The sequence below is a fragment of the Boleophthalmus pectinirostris genome, unplaced genomic scaffold, assembly GCF_026225935.1.
Source record: "Boleophthalmus pectinirostris isolate CB_2022bp ecotype Guang Dong unplaced genomic scaffold, ASM2622593v1 HiC_scaffold_11, whole genome shotgun sequence".
Lineage (NCBI taxonomy): Eukaryota > Metazoa > Chordata > Actinopteri > Gobiiformes > Gobiidae > Boleophthalmus > Boleophthalmus pectinirostris.
Genome location: NW_026570994.1, coordinates 1,532,638 through 1,556,136, shown reverse-complemented (window position 1 = coordinate 1,556,136; position 23,499 = coordinate 1,532,638). Strand labels below are relative to the sequence as shown.

The window sequence follows — 23,499 nt, the reverse complement described above, 5'->3', positions numbered from 1 at the left end:
GACGTAATGGTGGTGGTAGTAGTGGTGGGAGTAGAAGTAATGGTGGTTGTAGTAAAGGTGGTAGTAGTAGTAGTAGTAGTAGTAGTAGCAGTGTGTACCGAATAGGCCCTGCAGCAGAGGAGTTGAGCAGCACCCGGACCCTCAGCGTGGTGACGTCGCTCAGCACGGTCAGCAGGTCATCGCGCGTCACGTGATCACCCCTGACGTCATCCACAAACTGATGAGGGCCCATCACCACGGCAACGGAGCGCTCCGACAGAGGGGACAGGGAGACCAGGTGAGGGCGGGACAGACGCAGGGAGCGGCCGTTTCCCTGGAAAACACAAAAGAGTTTTATTTTCTGCCACAGAATAAAATACGATAACATAAAAGTGGAGTAGATCAATCATTCAGTCAAAATGTAATCTCAAATGTACATAACATCTAATGAAAGTTTAGGATGCTTTATGAAGTTACAAAAATGTTAATAATACAATAACAATAACAATAATTTAGCTGAAAAACAGTTAGTATGAGTGACTGTGTAATGTGTAATCAAAAAAACTATTACAGCTTAGTTGGAAAATCATTTCCAACTAACCCTAAAATTAAAATTGATTATAACTGAAATAAATTAAATTGATTGATTTAATTGAAATAACTAATTTCTCATCCACCAAATTTCTGGGTGTCATTGTCAATGATAATCTGAACTGAAAAGAGCATGCTGACTGGGTGACCAGAAAAATTTATAAATCTTTTGGTATTATAAGAAAAGTGTGAAGAATCCCTCAGTCGTCCAAGTAGAATCCATGAGGAGAAAATTAGTTTGTCGACTGGACAAACGTTAGTTGGTTGAAGACTTTTCGCAGTTCATCCAAGCTGCTTCTTCAGTTCTGGTCAGACGCAGGTGGACACTTCCTTATATCTGCAGGGAGGAGCTAACTACTCTGAAACTAACACACCTGCTTGTTTACAGTTTCTGTTAGTTCGGCCTATTGACCTGTGCAGGGTGTGGGGTCTAATTAGCAGAACAATTCATGGTCATAATGGAGCTTCCACACCTCTGGACCTGACCTGGCTACACCTGTTGCTCTCTTGTTTGTTTTGTTTTAGGTTTGAGGATGGAGTTGTAAATAGGAGATAGATGGTGTCTGAGGCCTCCATTTCTGTTTAGAGAAGGCTTCTCACCAGCATTCTGACCAGAACTGAAGAAGCAGCTTGGATGAGCTGCGAAAAGTCTTCAACCAAACCAACTTTTGCCCAGTCAACAAACAAATTTTCTCCTCATAAGAAAAGTTTGTCAAATTCTGGACTCAAAATCTATACTTAGATTATACTTAATATTCAATTTATCCCTATCTGTCATATTGTAATAACGTCTGGGCTGCACTTTCTCTACTACTCTGAACAAAATATTATTGGTGCAAAAACGTTTTGTTCGAATACAACTCATTCTATGCCACTAACATCGTCTGCTCATTTATTCATCAAACTTAACATTCTTAATATTTATGAGATTAATATTTATCAAATTTGTATTTTTATGTATTATTTGTAATACAGCTACAATCCCTAATCATTTCAGATTTTACTTTAAAACCAATGCAATGTATCATAGAAACAAACCTCATCCAAATTTTCATGTTCCAAATTCCAAAATGTGTCACATTAAGAGCTCAGTTTTGCTTCAATACTGAGGTGGGAAATTCTGGGGCAGTTTTCACGTTTGGTTAATGATGCATCAGAAACATTGTTTAAAAAGTGTTTGAGGAAATGTTATATATCATAATAATGTTTGATAATCATTAAATTGTAGGATGTTTCATGGTGTTTTAACACATGTTTGAATCAAATGTATTTAATCTTAATTAAGCATGTAAATGTCATTTTTTTCATTAATACACAGCTATAATGGTCAGTTTTAATGTATTCATAAGGTGGAGGCTTTAATATACAGTAAGCCCTTTTGGGTTTTGGGTTTTTTGCCTCTTCCAGCACCTACTTTTTAATCTAGTGTGGCTTTTTTATTGTTACATGTTATATATGTGCAAAATAAATAAATAAAATTAAAATAATAAATAAATAAATGAATGTTTTTGAGAAATGGCTTGAAAAAGTTAAACTGTATGTAAGATAGATAAGTTCATTTACAAAAAAACATGGGAAATAATGGCCAAGTTGTTATTGTTATAATTTGGTGTGTTATTTGATCAGAAAGCAGAGTTTAACACGAGTCGCTCATTTGGGTTGCCAGGTTCAAAAGCTGAAATCCAGTTAGTTTAAACCTAAAGGGACTCTCTGATCTGCTATTTTTTTAAGAGCATTAGTTTTAGTGCTAGAGTACTGAAGGTTCTCTGCTTTTACATGAGAAAAACATTCCTTTAAATGTATTCAAAGATTATTATAATGCAGCTTTTATGATTCTTTAATTCACAAAAGCCAGATTCAGTCCTTGAATTTAACCTTGACATAATAATAAAATACAAGCTGGATTACCTGTATGATGACATCAGAGTGGGCGGAGAGAGAGCGGTCTAAATTATCCAATGGGACGTCGTAGAAAAGCGTGTAGTTTAACCTCCCCCTGAAGGAAGTCAGCTGTGCAGGAACAACAGATTCAAGTTCATTCTCAGTACATTTATTTACTCTCCCAAAAAGTTAAAAATGTTAGCACAGACCTTATTAGCCAAAAAATTGCTGGGGGCGTCCCAGGACATCTCATACTGGTGGGCGTGGCCTCTGGAGCGGTTGATTGGCAGGAGGAAGTTGTTGTCGTGGACTACAGTGAGGGGGTGGAGCTGATCAACAGGTTGGAGCCAGGCGTTGGAGAAAGTCACCTAAAGAAAACACAGAATTAGATTGACAGGTTACATTAATCATTTCGTAGTTTGTTCTAGTTTGATCGATTGGTAACATTTTTCTTTTTTTTTTTACTTTCCTTTTTATTTTTCAACTTTTTTTTTTTCACAAACTGTCACCTGATATTGTAAAAAAATTTGAAATACAACCCACGGCTCCAGAGCCAGAGTATGTGGCTCTTTCATCCTTCTATTGTGGCTCCCTGTGACTTTGGAAAAGAAATAATTTTTTTTTTTTCCAAAGTCATAATGTATTTAATCATAATGTATTTTTATTTTAGTTTGTTCATTTTTAAATGTAATTCTAAATTTGTACATAATGGTAATACTGTACCATTAAAATAAAATGTTTTCAATATTTTTGCTGTCAAAATACAGTATACGTCACAGCTGCCGATGTGCAACACCTAGCACATATCTGACAGCCCGGACTCACACCAGCAGCATGATTTGTTGAGCTTTTACCCCTGGTAGGTAAATGATGGATAAATCCAAGAAAAGAAAAGTTTCTGAAGAAAACTGAACATTTAATGCTACATGGTCACATTCACACAAGCTCCAGTACACGCGATAAAATGATGACAGAACCCAGAGGCACACAGCATTTTTGATTCACTGTGGGTGGATAATTTAAGTTGGGATTTTTATTTCCTGTGAGGAGGACTCAAATAGACACTGAGTATTTCATTTGAAAGTCAGCAGCAACCAGCATCTTTTTTTCGGCGTTCAAAATGTTTTTGTTACATGGAGAAATAAAATTTTATGTTCTCTGTATCATTTCATTGACTTCATAAATGCAACACATTATGGTCTTTTATACAGAGCGTACAGATATAAAAGCATATGCAGTGTTCTCCTCATTTTAGAGTCAAAATGGTTTTGTGGTTTCAGGTGTTTTCGTTTCAGCTCCAAATGGCTCTTTTGAGTATTTAAGGTTACTGAGCCCTGGCTTAAACCATACATTTGCTACTGGCCCTTTAAATTTCTATTATATTATATAAACTCTAGCTCTAGTATTTGAAATGCTCTTTGTTGATGTATTTTCTGACCTGATTGGTGGACCAGGAGGAGCTCTCACAGACGTTAGACACTCCGAAGCAGAAGCAGTCGGTGCAGCCATGGGCGTTTTCAGGCTGGAGGTTGTAGAAGCCAGATTTGCACAGGTCACAGTTGAACCCCATCACATTTTTCTGGACAAAAAATTAACTCAAATTAACATATCACAGCAACAAAAGGCACTGCATCTGAGTGAAATGTACTGTTTTTTCAAAAGTTAAATGAATAAAAAAGCAGATTTTGGTCTGAAAAGACTAAACCAGCTCGAACACATGACTAAAGCAAAAATGTATCAGGATTAAACCAGATCTAATCCAGAACTAACTCATGTCTAACCCAGTAATAAACAATATAAACAAAAAAGGTCAATTTTAATCGTGACTTACGACAAACGTTATAGATCCACAAGGGAAATTAATGTAACATGCCTTATTAAGTAATTATTTAGTTTCAGTTAAGTCTCTTAAGTTTTTGTTTTGATACTTTTGGCTAGAAATTTAAGGCCAGCAAATTTATCAATTGGCCAGTAATTTAAGTCATTTATTTATTTATTTTTATTATTTAACTGAATATAAATGTAATTAATGTAATAAAACAATAAAATCTATCACATTTTCTTTGAATCATATAGTGCAGATGTAGTTTGTCTATTGAACTATGACTTCAATAAATGAGCCTGTACCCCAGTGTGTTAGTTGGTCAGTATTTACCTTGCACACACACTCCTCACAGGGGTCAGAGTTGGTGCTTCCTGCCAGGTTACACTCACACTTGGAGCACAGAGGGAAGTCCCTGTATCCGAAAGCACAGCGCTCACACCTGCGCCCAGCAAAGCCCTCTCTGCACGGGCACTGGCCTGAAGACGAGCCTGGAGGTGTAACAGTAGACGATTAGAGACCATGTGAGGTATGAGCCAGGACTAAACCAGGTCTAGACCAAGAGAAACAAATATCTGAATCAGGAGACAGCATTGAACAAGAACTAAACCAGGTCTAACACTCTAGCTGCCACGTTCCAAATAAGAAGTTCACATGCTCCTTCTGACCCTGATTCCCATTAGATTACATTGGAATATTGTGGCCCCTCTCTCTGTAACTTTTTGGTCTTAAAATGTCCGCTCTACATGATCCTGGGGCTTTTATTTCACTATTTTGTCCATTAAAAATCCTGTTCATAATATAGAACCTCCTGTAACTGTTAGAATCACAAGTTTCATTTGAGTGGAGCCAGATGCTGTGGGTGATGTCACACTCCCTTAGTCCACTTCTTCATACAGTCTATGGGTCTAACGCAGGACTTAAATCGGGCCCAACCCAGGATTAAATCAGACCCAACCCAGAACTAAACCAAACCAAAACCAGGCCAAAACCAGACCTAAACTAGGAATAAATAAATGAACATGGTCTAATTCTGAACAAAACCAGGTCTAATCCAGAACTAAACAACATCTAATCAAGAATATAACAGAAATTAACCCAATCTAACCTAGGTCTAAACCAGGACAAATAAATAATTAAGAAATATGAATAGATCAATTTACAAATAAATCAGGAATTAACCAGGTTTAAAGTAGCTCTAATCCAAGTTTAAACTAGGACTAAACCAGTTCTAACCAGGGACCAACCCCAATCAAATATGTGTTGAACAAATGAGTGTATAACAGTGTACGTGAACAGACCAGACGTGGAGTCGTCCCTCACACACACGGAGGACATGGATCCTCTGAGGTCACAGTCACACAGGACACAGGGAGAGTCGGAGTACGGCGACACCTGCAAAATACAAACACACTTATTATGTCCAATCTGTCATTCAATAATTATGATGAAAACTGACAAATTAGTTTTTAATTTAAAGGTGCATTGTGTAACTGAACTGAATTGTATTTTAGAGGATAATAATACTGATGAATTTGGTAAAGATATATTTTAGAGGATATTGATGACAATGATTTTTTTAGAAGATAATGGTGAATTTGAAATCTTGTATTTATGGAAATTAGAAAGAATTCATTTTAATTGTTTTAAATGTTTAATGCTGAATTGAACAGTGGTTATTTTAAGGAGACACTGATGAAATGTTGTTGCTAGAATGGTTAATAATAAATAATGTATGTCTTAATGTATTTTGTACCCGCCTGAGGACTGCAGATGGAAAGGAGCTTGGAACTAAATCTGACACAGAGCATCTTTTCTCTCTGAGTTTAATGTAATCTTTATGACAAAAAGACATTTTGGGGGACCTGTAAGTATTTTTTAAAACATCTTTCTGCATGAAATGGGGGTGAAAAGTGGGGAAAGACATTCAGGTAATTATCAGTGCCACGATTCATTACAACTGAAACCCCTTTGAACAAAATGGACAAAATCAATATAGTTTAAGTAGAATTAAATTAAATTGAGAGGTTCATTAATAAACCAAACCTCTGGAATATTTTGAGTCAAAATGTGAAAAAATTGAAAACAATATTGTGTGATGTGATATGGAAATTGCTCTAGTCCAGTATCTGTTCTCCGTACCCCCTGAGGTCTGTAGAACCCATCTGCACACGTCTCACAGTTGACCCCGGCGGTGTTGTGTTGACAGTTAACGCAGACTCCGCCCCCCAGCCTCTGCCCCGCTGCGTTCAGACTCAAGCGCAGGTCCGATACGGTCTGATTGTAGAAGCATTCCTCCGCCTTATTGTGGCAGTTGCATTCTACAAGACAAAGCAACCACAAATCACTATTATCATTAAGAAGTTGCAGACAGGACACTATACGATATAGTGCACATTCAATTCGATGTTTTTCAAATCGATTTGATACAGTTCAATAAAAATAAAGGCTAAATCATGGCTGTGATAGTAAAAGTTTTTGTTAAGCCACTTCTTGTGCATATAAAACCAAAACATTTTAATCATCAAAACAGTGAAAATGTCAAATGTGTCGCATAAACGAGTTTCCTTTCTCTAAACAAGCAACAAAACTGTACCTGTAGCAAAATTATTTTGTGAAATATACCAAAAAATACTCTTGGCGATATATCCATACAACATCCCATGATATCAATACTGTATCATTGCTTTAAACGATATGATACATCAATATTTCAATATTTTTGCACACCCCTAACCATTAGTATTCAAGAGGTCAGTGTATTTCCACATGGGAGGGTCTTGCTCAAGGACACAACTATAGGATGTAATTGGGTGAGGTAAGCTGGTAAGTGAATGCCTAACTTCTCCTGCCACTGACCACAGATTTAACCATTTCTCACGTTTTACACATTTTAAATGAATAAATTATACTTTTTTTTCTTTCATTATGTATTTTGGAAATATTAAGAAGTCTCAGAGATATAAATATGGCACCATTTTATAATAACAACATCTTAATTAGTCTCAACGGAGCACTTCATTCACAATAACCTCAGGAGTTATTGCTATTTTTTGATCCATATGTACTGTATTGGTTTCCTTTTTTGCTTACTCTCACAGGTGTTGCCGTCGGTGACTGTGCCCGGTTGCCATGGCATTTGGTGGTACCCCGGGCAGCACTCGTTGCAGTTCTCTCCGCACGTGTTGTGTTCACAGACACAGTGTAGTTTCTGATACAGCACCAAAACAGACATATGTTATAATTCAGAGTAAGTGCAGTAGTAGTAGTATTTATAGTAGTTGTAGTAGTGGTATTTAAGTATACTTACCTGGGTGACTGGGTCCAGGGGGCAGCTCTGTGCGTGGCCGTAGCAGATACACATGCCTCCGATTGAGATGTCTTTGATGGAGTAGAAATACTAGAACAAACATTAGCAAAAACAGATGCTCAAAAGCCTTAAACATATTCAAACACAACCGATAAACTGGGCTTGTACTTTGGATATTTAAGATGACCCACAACCCACAACTTGATTACTGCATACATTTATGAAGTTGTGGATTTGGAGCTATTTTTAAAGCTACTATATAACGCAAAATTGACTCTTGTGAGCTTTAAGCCATGTTAGAATGTCATTATCTCCCCAAAAACAGACCTGGAGTTGAGTTGAGTTGTGTGTTGTTTCATTTACACATGTTTGAGTAATGCTTTGTAATTAGTCTGTTTACATCTCCAAAGCTGAAATTGCTCTGTTCCACCTTGTGATGTCATGAAGAGCTAGTTTTCAAGTTAACCACTCCTTTTACCTTTTATTTAGTGGAGATCGGCAATTCCAAGTGTGAAATTATCCAAATGAGTTTAAAACACATTGGAGCTCCTGCATTAAATTCCTCAGTTGTCCAGGTAGAATCCATGGCAAAGGAGTTGCAAAGTTTATTTGGTCGAATATGTTTCGCAGCTCAGAACTGAAGAAGCAGCTTGGATGAGCCGCGAAACGTATTCAACCAAATAAACTTTTGTCCAGTCAACAAACTGAATTTCTCCTTTGCCACACATCACAAGAGGATTTTCTGTTAGAGATATGTAGGATTTGTGTGTTAAACATGTGGGAATGAAACAAAACACAACTCCAGCTCTGTTTTTGATGAATAAACAACATTATAAGATCAGAAAATAGTGTAATATGGGCCCTTTAAGTCCAGTTGTGACCTCAGTTGTAACAGACAGCTGACCATGTAAATAATATAGTGAGAATATTGGTCGTGTCTTAGGTCCTTACCCTCCTGGTGACGATGGGATCGATGTCGCGGGGGTCGTGCGTGCTCAGGGTCATGAGGTCGGCGTTGAGTGTCCTGATTCGCTGCAGTCTCAGTCTGATGTGGCGCGCCGAGGTGAAGTCCAGCAGGGCGGAGGTCAGGTCGTCTGCTCCGGGGCGTCCATTAATGAGAGACGTGTGGATCTAGAGAGAGACAGAGACACAACATGATGGATTAGAACCACTAGAATACACTCTAGATAGAAAGGGATACAAGCTAAGTGAGTATGGGCACGCTTCCAGCTCCATTTCCTCTGGCTGTAATTCACGATGGCCCTCTCTCTGTAAATGCTGCTGTCAGACTTGTCATTTTGGTTTTAAAATGTTCAAATTAACCCACTCTAGTCCCTGGTGGTTTCATTTTGTCCATAAATCAAGACATGAACATTTATAACAGAAAAATTAGGTGCCTTCTTTCCCAGAGGTCATGCTCGCTATCGTTATCAACACTTTTGACTGACACACTGCAAATTTCTCTGATCTGGCCAAGATTTTAAAAATTATATTGGGTTATTCATCTTGTTTTCAGATTTATTATCTACTAACTACTTCTAGTCTAGAGGTAATTTATTTTAAGATAATTTGTCAGGTTAAATGATCTTGCTGCATGGACAGATAATTTTACTACTTTTAAGTTTTTCTGATAGATTTAAGTGTTTATATCTTAAATTTTGGCCAAGCGTTTTTGCAGTGCAGCATTGCAACACCTTTGCTCGGTATTAGCTCTTTGGTTACTATGATACTCGCAGTCAGAATCAAAAGTGGAACTTGACTCCAAACTCACCCCTATAACTGCTAAACTCAGTAAGCTCCATTTGGCTGGAGCCGAACACTACGGATGACATCACACTCCCTCCGTCCAATTATTCATACAGTCCGTGGTTAAGGCTTAGAATACTTTGGGTGCAATCACATTTGCACATACACTCCATCAAAATAAGGACTGAACTGAGACTAAACACCTAACTAATAACTTATACTGTATTTAAAGATGCAGTGTGTAATGGTGTCTGCTCTCCATAGAGATGTTCCACAGTATGGCATTAAATGGCAAAAAAACAAAATGTAGACGTGGAGAAGATTTATGTAACAGCTTAGATGACCATATCAAAGCTTGTACTAACTTGGTGCACTTCAAGAAACAATATAAACATCTAATCTTATAGAAATACCTAGAAGACCAGATCCATTGTCTTCACTAGTAAACACATACTTTTATTTAACTTTTTATTTTGATACGATCATAAACAACACATTTTGTGCCTCCTTTATATTATTATTAGTTTGTAAGACCGTAAACAAAAACAAAGAAATCCTTACATTTTTTCATTCTCATTGTGGTTTGTTTTGTAAAATCATAAACAATAAATGTCTGTACCTTCGTTAACATGATTATTAGTTTGTACGACCATTATTTATTTATTTTTTTTACAAAAATGGCATCTTTTAAAAAAAATGAAGATAAGAACTAAGAAAAAAGTGACTGTAGTGTTCTATTAGAGGGGTGAGTGTGTGGAACAACCTGAGTGCCGATAAAAAAAAAAAAAAAATTACAGAAGCCTTTAAACAAGAGTATAAAGCGTTACGTTTTGAAAGATATAGAGCTCTGGAATGAATTAATTATGCATTATATAATTCTGTTTGTTTTAATTATATTTTGTCTCTTATATTTACAGTAAGTGAAATTGTAAATGCAAACTTGCTGGGTTGTAGTCTATCTTTTGTTTTGTTTTGTTTGGTAGTGCTGCAAAATGACTAAATAAACTACCAATTAAAAAAATAAATAAATACACTTATCTCAATAGAGACAAGCAAATGATGCCACCAAGCCAAGTTACAGGTCAGGTCAATCTGTGTCGTGTTCATAAATGTGTGTCATCCGTCCCACCTCTCCGTGCTCCAGCGGGTTGAGGCGGCTGTAGTAGGACGTGCAGATGACCTCTGTGTCGCTCTTGTAGGTGGGTGGTCCCAGACGGGGCGTGATGTTGTACCTCGTCAAACACTCGCTGTCGCTGATGGCGTAGAACTGCCACGGCTCGAAGTTTACGCCGTCCAGAGAGCGCTCCAGGATCCAGTTACCTACACATCAACACAGATTTTTAGGAGTTAAAAACGTGCTGAAGGTTACGGTTTAATATTTTATACAAATGGTTTTAAGATAGACCTGGTCGAGGAGAGTTAGCTGCTTTGATGATGATGTAAGCCACTTGAAAAATCTGAAAATTAAGAAAATCAGAAAGTTAATTGTTTATAGAAATGTATAGAAATTATATTGCAGTTATAGAAGTGACAAATGTGTATTTTTAACAGTGCTGTTTTTGTAGTTGTAGTTCTCATTTGTTTTTCATTAGTAGTAAGCATATCAGAGGTAGAAGAAGACAATATACTTTTCTTTTTTTTTTAAATTACGACATTGAGAATATTTTCTATTATTAACTAAACACAAAAAATGTTAATTAAAGGTCCTATATTATGCAAGATTGACTCCTGTGAGTTTTTAGTCATGTAATAATATTGTTACCTCCTCAAAAACATACGTGGAGTTTGTTTTATTTAACATTTGTCGGAGTAACCCTGTATTATTATTCTGTCTGCATCTCCAAAGCTCAAAATGCTCTTTTCCAACTTATGATGTCATGAAGCAGTAGTTTTGAAGTCAGCAGCTCCTTTTACCTTTTGTTAAGTCGAGACTGGAACTTCAACAACACTATGAGATCAAAAAATAGCATAATATGGCCTTTTTTATTAAAATAAAAAGTTAATTTCAGCTGTTTTTTTGTTTTGTTTGTCTTTACAGGGATGATTTATCACATTTCTGGGTGGTTAATTATTTTAAGGAGGAATAGTGAACACATGATACAGAGGAGGGATAGTAGCTCTAGTGAAACTGAATAGTGTGAGAGCAGAGGATGCAGAGGAGAGACTTTGATAAAACTTGTTCACTATCAAATATTTGCCTGTATATTTTGTCTGCACTTCCAGCTGCTGCAGAGCTCAAGGCCACATGTTCCCCCTCTCTCAGACAGACAGAGCCTGGAGCGTTCACATTAGATTTGAATAGGTCGCACACTGAGACGGTGACTAAACAGGACCTGGGGCGCTACACTCACTGCTCTGTACTTATGCAGCTGGGGTTCAGGTGTTAGGTGAGTTCATGTGGGAACTCATCCTGGAAAGTATCTTCAGACTGTGCTGAAGTTTTGCTAGATGACTCCACGGGAAGAACTATCAAAGAGAATTCAGCCCGTTGAAACACATTAGAATTGCCCAGTTAGTTTAAAGAAGACTTATGCATTTGTCTGTTGAATAGTTATATTCTATGATTAATCTTTGGTTCATTAGGTTATATTTTGGACATTTTAAATCACTATATTCATCTAAAACGGGCGAGTTCCGGTTGAGCAGGAATGGCTGTTGTGAATGCAGGAAAATTAAGGAGAATAGTTGACAGATTAGTCAAACATGCATGAATCATGTAAAGCAAAACGTCTTAAAGGGGAACACAAAAACAACTTTTAACCACCCATATCACCAATACCTCTACTGTATATGAAACAATATATCAGCCATTACTATATTTAGCTGTACCTGATTTTTACTGTCTTACAATTATTTTAAATGGTTTGAATGGTCCAAAGTTATTCCTCACTTATCTACCTACTTAGAATCCTAATAATACCCCACGAGGAGTGCTTTTCATGACTTTCAGAAGCCAAAGCAGAAGTTTGTCAACACAGTAATTGTCCACCCCCCATACTTTACAGTAATGCTCAAATCTCTTCATGTAACATGTAACTGACCTGTTTGAGGTCCAGAGTGATGGTGACCCAGTGGAACTGTCTCCCGTTCTTGATACTAGGACTCTGCCACCACTGGTTGGTCCCGTCGATGGCGTTGGTGATGGGGTGGCGCTCTGATCAGAGACAACACAGCTCAGTCAATCAGACATGTGAATACAGCATGACTATCAGGCGTGTCTGTTACGACTGGGTATCATTCAGAAGGTGCCGATACGATACATACATTGATACAAAGGCTACAATATGATACATGTCTTGATACAGTGAGCTTTCGATTAGATACAATTCAATACAATATATTTCAAATTGATTCAACAGGGTTCAATAAAAATAGAGGCTAAATCATGGCTGTGATCCTAAAAGTCTTTGTGGAACCACTTCTTGTGCAAAGTTCATATGAAACACAAATATTTTAATCCTTTTAAACAGTTAAAACAGTGAAAATGTCAAATGTGTTGTATAAACATGTTTCCTTGCACTAAACAAGCAACAAAACTGTAGCTGTAACAAAATCATTTTATAAAATATACCAAAAATATTCTTGCCGATATATCAATACAGCAGCCCACGATATTGATACTGTATCATCATATAAAATTATACGATACATCGATATTTCAATATTTTTGCACACCCCTAATGTCTATACATCTACCTATCCATATATCTAGCCAGCTATAGTTCAGTCGACTGGTTGATCTCTGTGTCTATCTTTCTCTCTTTATTTGTACATCTATTAGAGGTGAGCAGTATTGACAAATATGAATCTCAATATTTTTTGAGTATCACGATATTCAGACAATATTATGAAATACAAAATCATGAATTGAAAGGTATTAATTGAGTTTCAAGTATCAGACAAATGTGAAACAACACAACAACTGCCCACAAAAGTGCAGAAATAATACTCTTATTTGGAAGTTACAAAGCTCTTTTGGAGTTTTATTGCGTATTATTTTACATATGTTCAAAAAAATATTACCTATCTATCTGTCTATAGATCTTATTTTATCTATATATCTATCTTCCCATGTCCCATCCCTTCATCCATTTGTCCATGTATCTGTCTATCCACCCTGAAATCAGTTAAAGGGACATCATTAACAAAGACAATGGAGATGTTTAGGAGTGGGAAGGAAGTGGCAGACTTTGTAGGGACTGTTTAAAGTGTGTGTGAGTGTGTGCGAGTATGTGTGGAGTGTCTGTGCGCATAGTAACCTTTGTGTGGACACTAGTGCTCACAGCAGGGGCACGTGGGAAATTCTCCGGGGACTGTTACATGGACAGCTAATCAGAGACGGCTGCTCAGTACATGCAGTAAATCTGACCTGTCTGTAGTCCTGCACAGGGCTGAACCATTTGGGTACATCTAATAGCAATTTTTCTGACAAACGTGATTAGATTTGTAATTTGGTTTCTGTTCAAAATTCAAATTTTAAACATGTCCAGAAGAATTCACAAAAGGTCTGACATATGAACTGACAAACTAATATAAGAATCTCATTTCAGAACATGTTTGTACTGAGTTAAACTACAGGGTTAGCAGGGTTTATGCAGAATAAGACTGGAAATTTTGCATTTGTGGAGAAAATTATAGTACTTTAAAAACTGCAATCTTGTGAGACTTGCTGATTGTGTCTACAGTATTATAATTGTGATTTTGATTTGATTTTGATTAATCGTGGAGCTATAATCCTAAACTACAATTTTACAGTTTAAATGAAGAGGAATCCAATGCGGAGGAAAAAATGTGGGATTTCTTCTTACTTAAAGGTGCAATGCATACGTTTTTTGTAGTTGGTATATACCGTGTGCGTGTCTCCATGGAGTTGTTATTGCTTTGCCTGTATGTTCCATATTAATAATAATCTATTTAATTAGCATTTATTTTATTGTGTGCATGTTTTAATTGTTCAAAAATACCTTGAAAAAACCTGCATTCTCCACAGATCTGAAGTGTAACTTGGCCTGAGCCACCTGGGAGTTAAGTTAAATGCTGTACTGTGGAATATTCTTGGCAAAGCAATAACACAGTCAATGCAAGGAGAGAGGCAGGTGATGTACTTCTTTAGAACAGTTGAGTAAAACATTTAAAATGATTTCATGGCACTATAGACTGGGAGTATTGGGTCATTGGATTAGCTGGTCGATTGATCCCTGCTAAAGACATTCCACAGTGTATTTGAGCCTGAGGTCGAGATGGTCGAGATTACTGCTCTACTTTGTTTCAGCTAATGAGTCTTTTCTTTCTTGTGATGGAGGACTAAGGGAGCAGAATGACAGACACCAATCTGTCTCCACGCAGGTCTGGCCTTAAAACAACTCAGATGTGCTAAAGAGTACACAGCAAAAACTGGAGGGTTAAAATGTCAGGGTTAAACATTTCAGTGTTGTTTTTAACACAAAAAATGGTATTTTAACTAACTAAATGGGGGTTGGAGTTGTGGATGTTTGTCAGAGTTGATTTGGTTGAAAATTAATTCAACTTCCCTTAGTGTTAATTTGACACCTCCCACCCACCACTTCAGACTCCCACAAAAGACCAGTTTGAACCAGTTTTGTTCATAATTTAATCTTAAATTAATTTAAATAAAGTGTAAATATAAAACACCTCTGGATAACCCTACAAACACACTCCACTTTTTGCTGTGTATACACCACAACTCTGAGTGTATACATAAAAAGAAGTATAGTACTGGTGTTTTATACTGAGACCAATAGCACCAGTACTGTTATAGGTGATCAGTTTGTGTCTAAACAAACATGGCTGCTAAAGAAGAAAAACATATGACTGTATGTATCCCAAGCCCCAGAGCTCGAACATGGTGAATGAATGGGCCAGGCTAAGCCTTAGTGCATAGGTACATCCAGTTGTTGTGACATGCACGTGCAAGGCGCGAAGTACGGTGTACCACATACTGACTGAAGGACTTTAAACAGAGAAGAAGTTTATATCTGAAAAGAGGCAAAAATCTCCACTAAGTCCCACCCTTTTGAAAGCTGGGGGTCCCTGCCAGCTTGGGTGACCAGAATTTTAAAATCAAAAACTGGCACACTCTTGGTTTGTGGTGATTGGTAATAATAAAATTGTGAAAGGAGAACCGTTCCGCACTTGGCCCATTCACGACTAATATGTGTATAGTCATATTTTCTTTGTATTTTAGTCATTTTTAAACAGCTTTTCTGTATTTTACCTAAACAAATGTCAATGTATGGCTCTCTTTACTGTCAGCAGTTATCAAATTGGGCCAAAATAGGGACATTTCTTAAATAAAACTGGGACAAATCAATGGTTTTGGATAAATTTGCTAGGACATGGGACATAGGGCTCAAAACTGGGACTGTCCCGGGTAAATAGGGACATCTGATCACTTTACTGCCTGCTGAACACTAGCATTTTGTGTTTACATTGCGTTCTGTGGGAAAAATGCTTTCTGAGCTGGAAAAGTTACCAGTGGACTGGCTACTACCCCACCTCATGACATGTTAAAGCTTGTAATACCCTCTCCAGATGTGTTAATAGTATATATAAAGATGTAGTGTGTTGTGTAGTACAGTGTTACCTTTATGTGATGCTGATCGGCTGTCACATCTGGGGCAGTGGGGGTTCTTGATCCTCCTCCCCGGGACGTGTTCCACCAGTTTACAGTAGACCTCGGGCTCGCTGTCTCCACAGGTCGCGTTGGCACTGATCTCCGCGTTGGACGCCAGGTTCAGGATGGCGGGGAACAGGCCTGGGGGTCAGAGGGCAGAGGTGAGAGGTCACGCAGGACAGGAACACAGGAAGGAAGAAGCCCAAAGAGGTAATTACAGAGATTTAGAACATATGGGAGGGTGTGGTGTGGACAAAGAAGAATGGTGAATACATTTTAGAAGTCTAGATAAAGTACAACGTTCATCCAATAACCTATGAATTACTACTACTTATACTGCATGTAACTGATGTCCCAGTGAGTTAAATGAGTATTTTTGTTGATGTAAATGTAGGGGGTTGTGTCAGGGAAGGGCAGCTGGCATAAAAGCTTAGCTGCAATTAATGTGTAAATGACTGCCCCCAGGAGGTAGAGAGTTTGTTGTGGTAATTTTATAGTTGAAAAATAATGTATGAAAGAAGAAGAACCATGGTCCTGTTTACATGCACACTCAAATCTGATTATTATCTAATCTCTGGACATTTAAGATGATTTAAATGTCATGCAAACTCTGCAAAATGTCATGCAAAATCTGATGTGAGTAATGATCAGAAATGAATTCAGTGATTTAGTAGTTTACATGTCATTTTAATGGTCTTATAATTCCAAAAATCTTATAATAATCAGATGTAGAGTGTGTACGTAAACACGGCCAGTGTTATCATTGTCAAAATTCTATTCACCAGACTGCAGACCATTTAGTGGAGGAAAAACTTGAAGTGATGAGCAATAACACTGTATACAAGATCATATCAAAGACTGATAATGGCTTCTGGATGAAAGTGGAAACATCTTGATTAAAAAATACTTTGTCCAGATAGCGTACCGTTGAAACCTTCTCTACCACAATACCAAAATAATGTAAATATTGTCTATAAGAAAACTGTCAAAAAACTACAAAAATGAGAAAAGAAATCAGGGTAAAAGGTTATTTATATTTTACAGTTAGTTTACTTACAATCCATGACTATCAGCACTTTTCTGATGGATTGCAAAACTATGAGATTATTATTATCGGGAGAATCAACAATATTGCAGATTTATTAAACTATTAGTGTACAATGAGTTGTTTTTAACACAAACTGTTATTTTAACTATTTTTAAAGTTAAATGGGGGTTGGAGCTGGGGTTATTTGCCAGAGCTGATATAGCTGAAGTTAATTCAACTTCCCTTAGAGTTAATTTGGCTCCTCCCACCCACCACTTAAACTCCCGTGAGAGAAGACCAGTTTGAACCAGTTTTGTTCATAATTTGATCTTAAATGAACTCAAACACAGTGTAAAAATAAAACACCTGTGTGTTGTTTAGCTAAATCAGGATAACCCTGAAAAGTGTTATCTGTTCACTCTCAAAACTTTAATATAACTTTTGATTTGTGGGCTAAACAGGAACTTTGGTCTAGTGTTACTTACTTACTTTAAGTAACATTTCCAAAAATAAATTAAATTTATTTAAATCAACTCTACAACAGACTGGACTTATATAAACCCTGAGAAAATGTTTAAATTGATTCTATTAGAGTCAATATTAACACTCCACTTTTTGCTGTGTACAGTAATAGTTTCGTTTAGTTTAGTTATTTAATGAGACAGGGACAGTGCATAATCTACATTAACCTGAACACTAGAGGAGATGTTTGTACTAGGTTGTAGCACCAGTGCTATTTTCCACCTGTCGTCCCTGAGCAGGTTCATTGACTGATTGTATTTAAATGACCTCAACTATCATCTATTCTTCTAGAGACCTACGTAACATGTCTTTGGGTTAGTTAGCAATGTGAATTTGTTAAACTCAAATCTGTTATAACAAGTCTAGATTCATTAGTAATAAAATATATCAGTCTAAGTGTATGACTAGTCCAGAGGTTGGCAATTATTTTAACCCAAGGGCCATTTTCAAATCCAGGCATGTGGTGGAGGGCCAAATCAAAGGGATCACTAGATTAATAAATGGTGATTTCTGTCAAATCTAGATTACTGTACGGCTATAATCATTACACAGCATTAAAACAAGCCAAGGGCCAGAGGATACAGCTCACAGCAGAAGTCACTGTCCATCTGTGTAAAGAGACTTAGGGCCAAAACATGCCGTTGGGTGCCACCTCCCGCCGCTCTCTCTCCCTACTGTGAGTCTGTAAACCTGAGGGCCCCTCTTGTGTCCCCCTGTATGCTCAGCTGTGTCGTATATGTGTGAAGAAGAAGAAGAAGAAAGACTTTGTGTGGTCTACAGCTTGACTCCCTTTTGTTTCCCTCCCACCCCCCCTCCACCAACTGTACTGCCCAGGGGGTACTGCACTTTCTTTGGGCGTGTGTTTGTGTCCGTGTGTGTGTGTCTGTGTGTGTGTGGGTGGTGGGGGGTCTGCGGACAGGACAGTGGGGCTAATGAAAGGGGCCGAAGGGGTGGCCATTATCTGGAGGAAGGGCGCGAGGCTTATCACAACAAACAGTTCCCACAATGCACCGGGGCTGTCGGCACCTCCGCGCCCCCCTCCGAGCACAAAGCGGTCAGGAGTGTATTGGGCCTAATTGGATGAAGTTTTTGGACTTGAGTGGGGGTCAAAGTTCAAGCTGTGTAAATCATTGAGCTTAAGAAGTGTTGTCGGAAAAGCCACAAGGGGGAAAGTGCCGGCAATCTGTCAAGTAGTTATTGAAAATGATATTCGCAAATCGGTTGACAGCATGAATTAAGAATTGATTTCTGAATTTGAGAATATTTTGACCAGATTTGAGTAGGCTAGAGTATTTTCAGTAAATATTTGTCAAGATTCACTTACATTTGACTAAATTTGAGACAATTTCATGTAGAGTTTTTGTGTATTTTTGATGAGATTCAAGCCATTTTCATAGATTTGACTTTATTTTATTTTTTTACCAAATTTGAGTTGATTTTAACTACTCTCTCACTCGCCAGTGGAATTTCCTGAAAGAGCAGTCTGTTAATAGTATTCTTTCATTAGATACACCAACTTCACGCTATTTTAACTTATTTTGTCATTTGTTTCTCAACTCCCAAAACTTAAAATGAAACCAAAATATGACACTTTTCCAGTAGCTAATTAAAGAGTTTGAAAATTGCTCTTCAAAATAAAAGCTTGAGCCAAAATGAGTTGTATCTACAGTGAAGACCTTTATTACGTACGCAGTAAACCGAACTTCAGAGGAGGTTTACACAAAGCTAATCAATGGCTAGGCAAAGTTAGCATAGCTGTAAATGAACTGAACAGAGAGTTTTGTCTGGGGCTTTCATTACAAGCAAACACACCTGGGCTATAAAAATAATCTGAAAATTCAATGAAAAATTTTAAGTAAATCAGAAAAATCAGTTTTACTTGACTGAATTGTGTTATTGTAATGTTTTTTTGTAATGCGTGAGTGTGGTGACTCTCAACCGCTAAAGGAGACAGATGTTGCAGTGAATTAGCAAAACCGTGTTACTTCTCAAAGGTGTGTCCTGTGTTGTCAACTGGTCAAGGGGGTCACATGAAGGTGATTTTCAGCTGGGAATGTTGTAGTTTTAGAGTAGGGTGGCCAGATTTTCAATTCTAAACTTAGACACACCCGGGTTGGGATGGTTGGTATAAATAAAACTGTGAAAAGAGAGTGGAATATTGTGCCTTCTCATGTCAGTCACAATCTTAGAAGCTTCTGTCACTGCATTTTTTTGGCTTTATGGTCATTCGCAAACATGGATTTCAGTAGTTTGGCTAAACAAATGACAATTTATGCTCCTCTTTACTGTTGGTGGGGATTAGATTAGTCAAAAAATTGTGATAGTCCTGGTTTAGTCCTGGTTTAGACCTGATGTAGGCCTGGTTTAGCCTTAGTTTAGTCCTGGTTTAGATCAAATTGGTCAAAAATAGGAACACCTGGGACATTTCTTGTAAAAAACTGGGATAAATCACTGGTTTGGGGTAAATCCACCGGGACAAGGGAAACAGGGCTCGAAACTGGGACTGTCCAGGGTCAATAGGGACGTCTGGTCACCCTATTTTAGTTAAAGTTAAGAAAGTGACATTTTTTTTCCAATTATATTATCTTGACTGAAATATTTTTAGGTTATTTTTTTATATGTACAGTAAAATCTGTCCCTGCACTAATAAAAAAGTGCAAATGCAAGTATTGGCAGCAATTTTCTGTTGTAATTATTTTTGGGGATCCACCGATCCCACTTTTTCAGTTCCGATACCCAATATCAACCAATACCAGTGTAGGGATGGAGAGTGTATAATTTTCTTAAAACACAATTCACAGATCCAACTGCATTAATTAACTGTTATTTAACCTTCAAATAAACTACTTAACAGCTTCGTATGAATACGATTTCAAACATTATGAGATGTTCTGGGACAAAATCAGCCTGTAAATAGTCTTATTACATTCACATAAAGGCCCAAACAGGATGTCTATGTAACCAATATCATGGAACCGATACCTGATCCAGCAAATTTTCTTGAATCGGCGCCGACATTTGATATTACTAAGTATCGGTGCAACCCTAATTATTTTCTGTATGAATAAGGGATTACACCCTTGTTCCGTTACTAATGATCATTTTGAAATTCCTGATATTGTTAAATCACCATGTTCAATTTGGTTTTATTTTTTAACTGGTTAAAAATACATTAAACTGATCTAAATGTACATTTCATGAAATAAACAAAGTCTGAACACTGCTCCAAAACACATACTGTAGATCAGTATTAAAAATATTCATGTTGAGAGATCTATTTTGAAAATCATTTGGCAATCCAAAAGTAAAATTTATATAGTTTCAGACAAATAATTTAGGGAAACTTTTTTATTTCAAAAAATCATTTCTTTAATGTTTAACTATTTGCAATTTGCATTTGTAAGTCACATTTCAGAGCAATTATTTGAGTCATTACTATATAACTTACTGTAACTACTATAACTTTTAATACAAACAATACTGGAAATATTACTTTGACATTACTATTTCAAAAAAGCATTTCTAACTTTAACTATTTGGAGTTTGCATTTGTAAGTCACAATTTATCCAAACAAATTTCAATTACCACACATTTTAGAATCACTACTTTCGGTATAACTTTTAATATAAGCCATACTAGAAATATTACTTTGACAGTACAATTTCTGGCCATACTACTTTCCTTAATCATCCTAAATCAACATCCTAAATTTGACTTAACAAACAACATACTAAACATTTTTCTAAACAAAACTGCATGGCTGCTTTAACTCTACCCTACAACTCTACTTACTTCTAGTTTTAAAGTCAGCAAACATGTTACCATAAATGTTATCAGTGACCAAAGTACTAACTGCAGACATAGAACTATAGAACACCCCATTTAAATAGGATAAATAAAGTAATACTGCTAATCTGCTAGCCCCACATTGTCCACCATTGTGAGATGCCATGTGAACATGCGAGTGTGAGGTCCGGCTTCTGATTGGACGCACATGGATACTAGGGATACTAGAAATAGCACTTGTTTTTGTTGCAAAGTAAACCAGCTTAACTCACTCACTGCCAAAGCATTTAATCACCCAGATATTAAAGTGCTCCAAAGTGTTAAGTATTTGAAATCAGAAATAAAACTGCATTTGAAAATATCTATCAAAATGTGTGTGTTTTGCTTGTTATGGTTTGTTAAAGTTACTAACCTCTTTCTTGGGCCTTAACTTCCAAAACCAGGAGAACCAATGGCAGCAGCAGCCTCATCTTGACCACAATTTGGCCCTGGTTTAGTAAAAAGATAAAGATGGAGCAATAAGCAAGGCACTTCAAACTTCTATAGAGCTTGGACCACTTCAAGAGCGTGCAATAAATCACGCCTGGGTTGTTGGTGCGATTCCAAAAGTGATTCCAGAAAAAAGTTGTGGGAAAAGTTGACAAACTTACTGCAGCAGCTTTGGTACCACCGGTTTAGTCCTGGTCTAGGCCCGGTGCGAACCCCGGTCTAGTCCCGGTCCTGGTCCTGGTTCGGTGCTGGAAATACTAACTAGAGGAAAGGTGGAATGCGTCGCTGAGCTCTTCTCCCGGAATCTGTCCCTCGCTCTTCTGAATGAGCCAGCCTTTATTCCATTCATTCAGAGCGGCCGTGGGGGAGGAGGAGGAGGAGGAGAGGGGGAGATGAGGGGGTGCCATGTGACTGGAGCCGAGAGAGAGGGAGAGAGAGAGAGAGAGAGAGAGAGAGAGAGAGAGAGAGAGAGAGAGAGAGAGAGAGAGAGAGAGAGAGAGAGAGAGGAGGGGGATTGGGGTCCCGGCAGGGTCGTACCATCTACACTCAGGGCCCGGGGGAGGAGGGATCTTTAAACCTGCATGAGAATAAAAGTGATGGTGAATTGTCAATATAGCCTGTTGACTTCAGCAGATTAAAACAAACCAAAAGAAAGGATACAGTTTTGATTTCTAATTGTGAAGAGTATAGATGGGAAGCAGTGAATTTACTTGGGTACAAATGGGGGAAATAGTTATTTAAATCCAAATCTACTTTATTTGTACAGCACATTTTACAAGCAAAGCAGTTTCCAAAGTGCTGCACAGAGATCACAAAATGAAGACAACAAAAAGGTAAATTGCTAAAATTTGGTCATACCAGTCCTACAACAATAAAACCAATAAAATTAAAAAGAAGCAAAGTAAAATAAACAAAAGACACAGACGAGCACACAACTCACTCAGTGTCAAAAGCCAGAGAATAAAAGTGAGTTTTAGTCTGATACACTGATACAGTAATAGTTAATTTTCTTACTTTCACTTTTTTATTTGCCTCTTTATTAACTGTAACGAGATATCTTACATGGATGTGTTTTGTGTTAACAATAGAATTCTCTAGAAAATGTTCTGCATTAGTAATGTGATTGGCTCACATATAAAATATACTGCAGTTTTGAGTTAGTCACGATCAGATGGGATGCAGAGTGTGCAGGATTTGACTGTGCAAGCTACAGAATACTCCCTGCACCAAACATACAAAGAGCCAGGGAAAATAACACTTAACACTAGACCATTGACGTTCATTTGGTCGTCCAATAAATTATGTTATTAGGGTTTTTTTTTTTCAGACCAAGAGTTTGTTTTCATACTTGACAGTTTCCAGTTTTCTATAAACTGGGACGAGGGGGCTTTGTCACTCTCACACACCTGGGATACTTTGTCACTCTCATACACCTGGGATACTGTCCTGAAGAAGTCGGGCTGCAGATGACGCTGTCATCCTGCCCCCACTGGTAGGAAGACGGTTCCAAAACCTATTTAAATCAGCTGACAAGTGGGAGGAAGACCACAGGGAGCAGTCCAAACTGTCAGGTATGAAAACAAACTCTTGGTCTGAAAAAAGAACCTGATAACATAACACTAGAATTGAACAGTTTTATTAATCATGTTTTCTGTATTAACTATCTTAATTTGGCTCTTTCTCTTCCATGTAGGGAAGTACTATATAGTTG

The 23,499-nt window shown here is 37.4% G+C and overlaps 1 protein-coding gene across 1 annotated transcript in view; it reads right to left on the bottom strand.

Moving 5' to 3' along the window:
- The window catches only part of LOC110175641 (laminin, alpha 1), a 63,858-nt gene extending 41,643 nt beyond the window's left edge, over positions 1-22,215 (bottom strand). The window contains exons 1-16 of the mRNA XM_055166568.1: positions 21,950-22,215; positions 21,712-21,787; positions 15,934-16,104; positions 12,371-12,483; positions 10,735-10,786; positions 10,459-10,649; positions 8,535-8,714; positions 7,584-7,673; positions 7,367-7,484; positions 6,416-6,594; positions 5,575-5,668; positions 4,607-4,764; positions 3,890-4,030; positions 2,661-2,819; positions 2,479-2,580; positions 99-313 (exon numbers count right to left, since the gene is read on the bottom strand). Of these exons, the coding sequence (XP_055022543.1) occupies positions 99-313; positions 2,479-2,580; positions 2,661-2,819; positions 3,890-4,030; positions 4,607-4,764; positions 5,575-5,668; positions 6,416-6,594; positions 7,367-7,484; positions 7,584-7,673; positions 8,535-8,714; positions 10,459-10,649; positions 10,735-10,786; positions 12,371-12,483; positions 15,934-16,104; positions 21,712-21,769 (2,021 nt within the window). The 5' untranslated portion in view covers positions 21,770-21,787; positions 21,950-22,215. The remainder of the gene's footprint in view (positions 1-98; positions 314-2,478; positions 2,581-2,660; positions 2,820-3,889; positions 4,031-4,606; positions 4,765-5,574; positions 5,669-6,415; positions 6,595-7,366; positions 7,485-7,583; positions 7,674-8,534; positions 8,715-10,458; positions 10,650-10,734; positions 10,787-12,370; positions 12,484-15,933; positions 16,105-21,711; positions 21,788-21,949) is intronic.
- Positions 22,216-23,499: the final 1,284 nt, after the last annotated feature.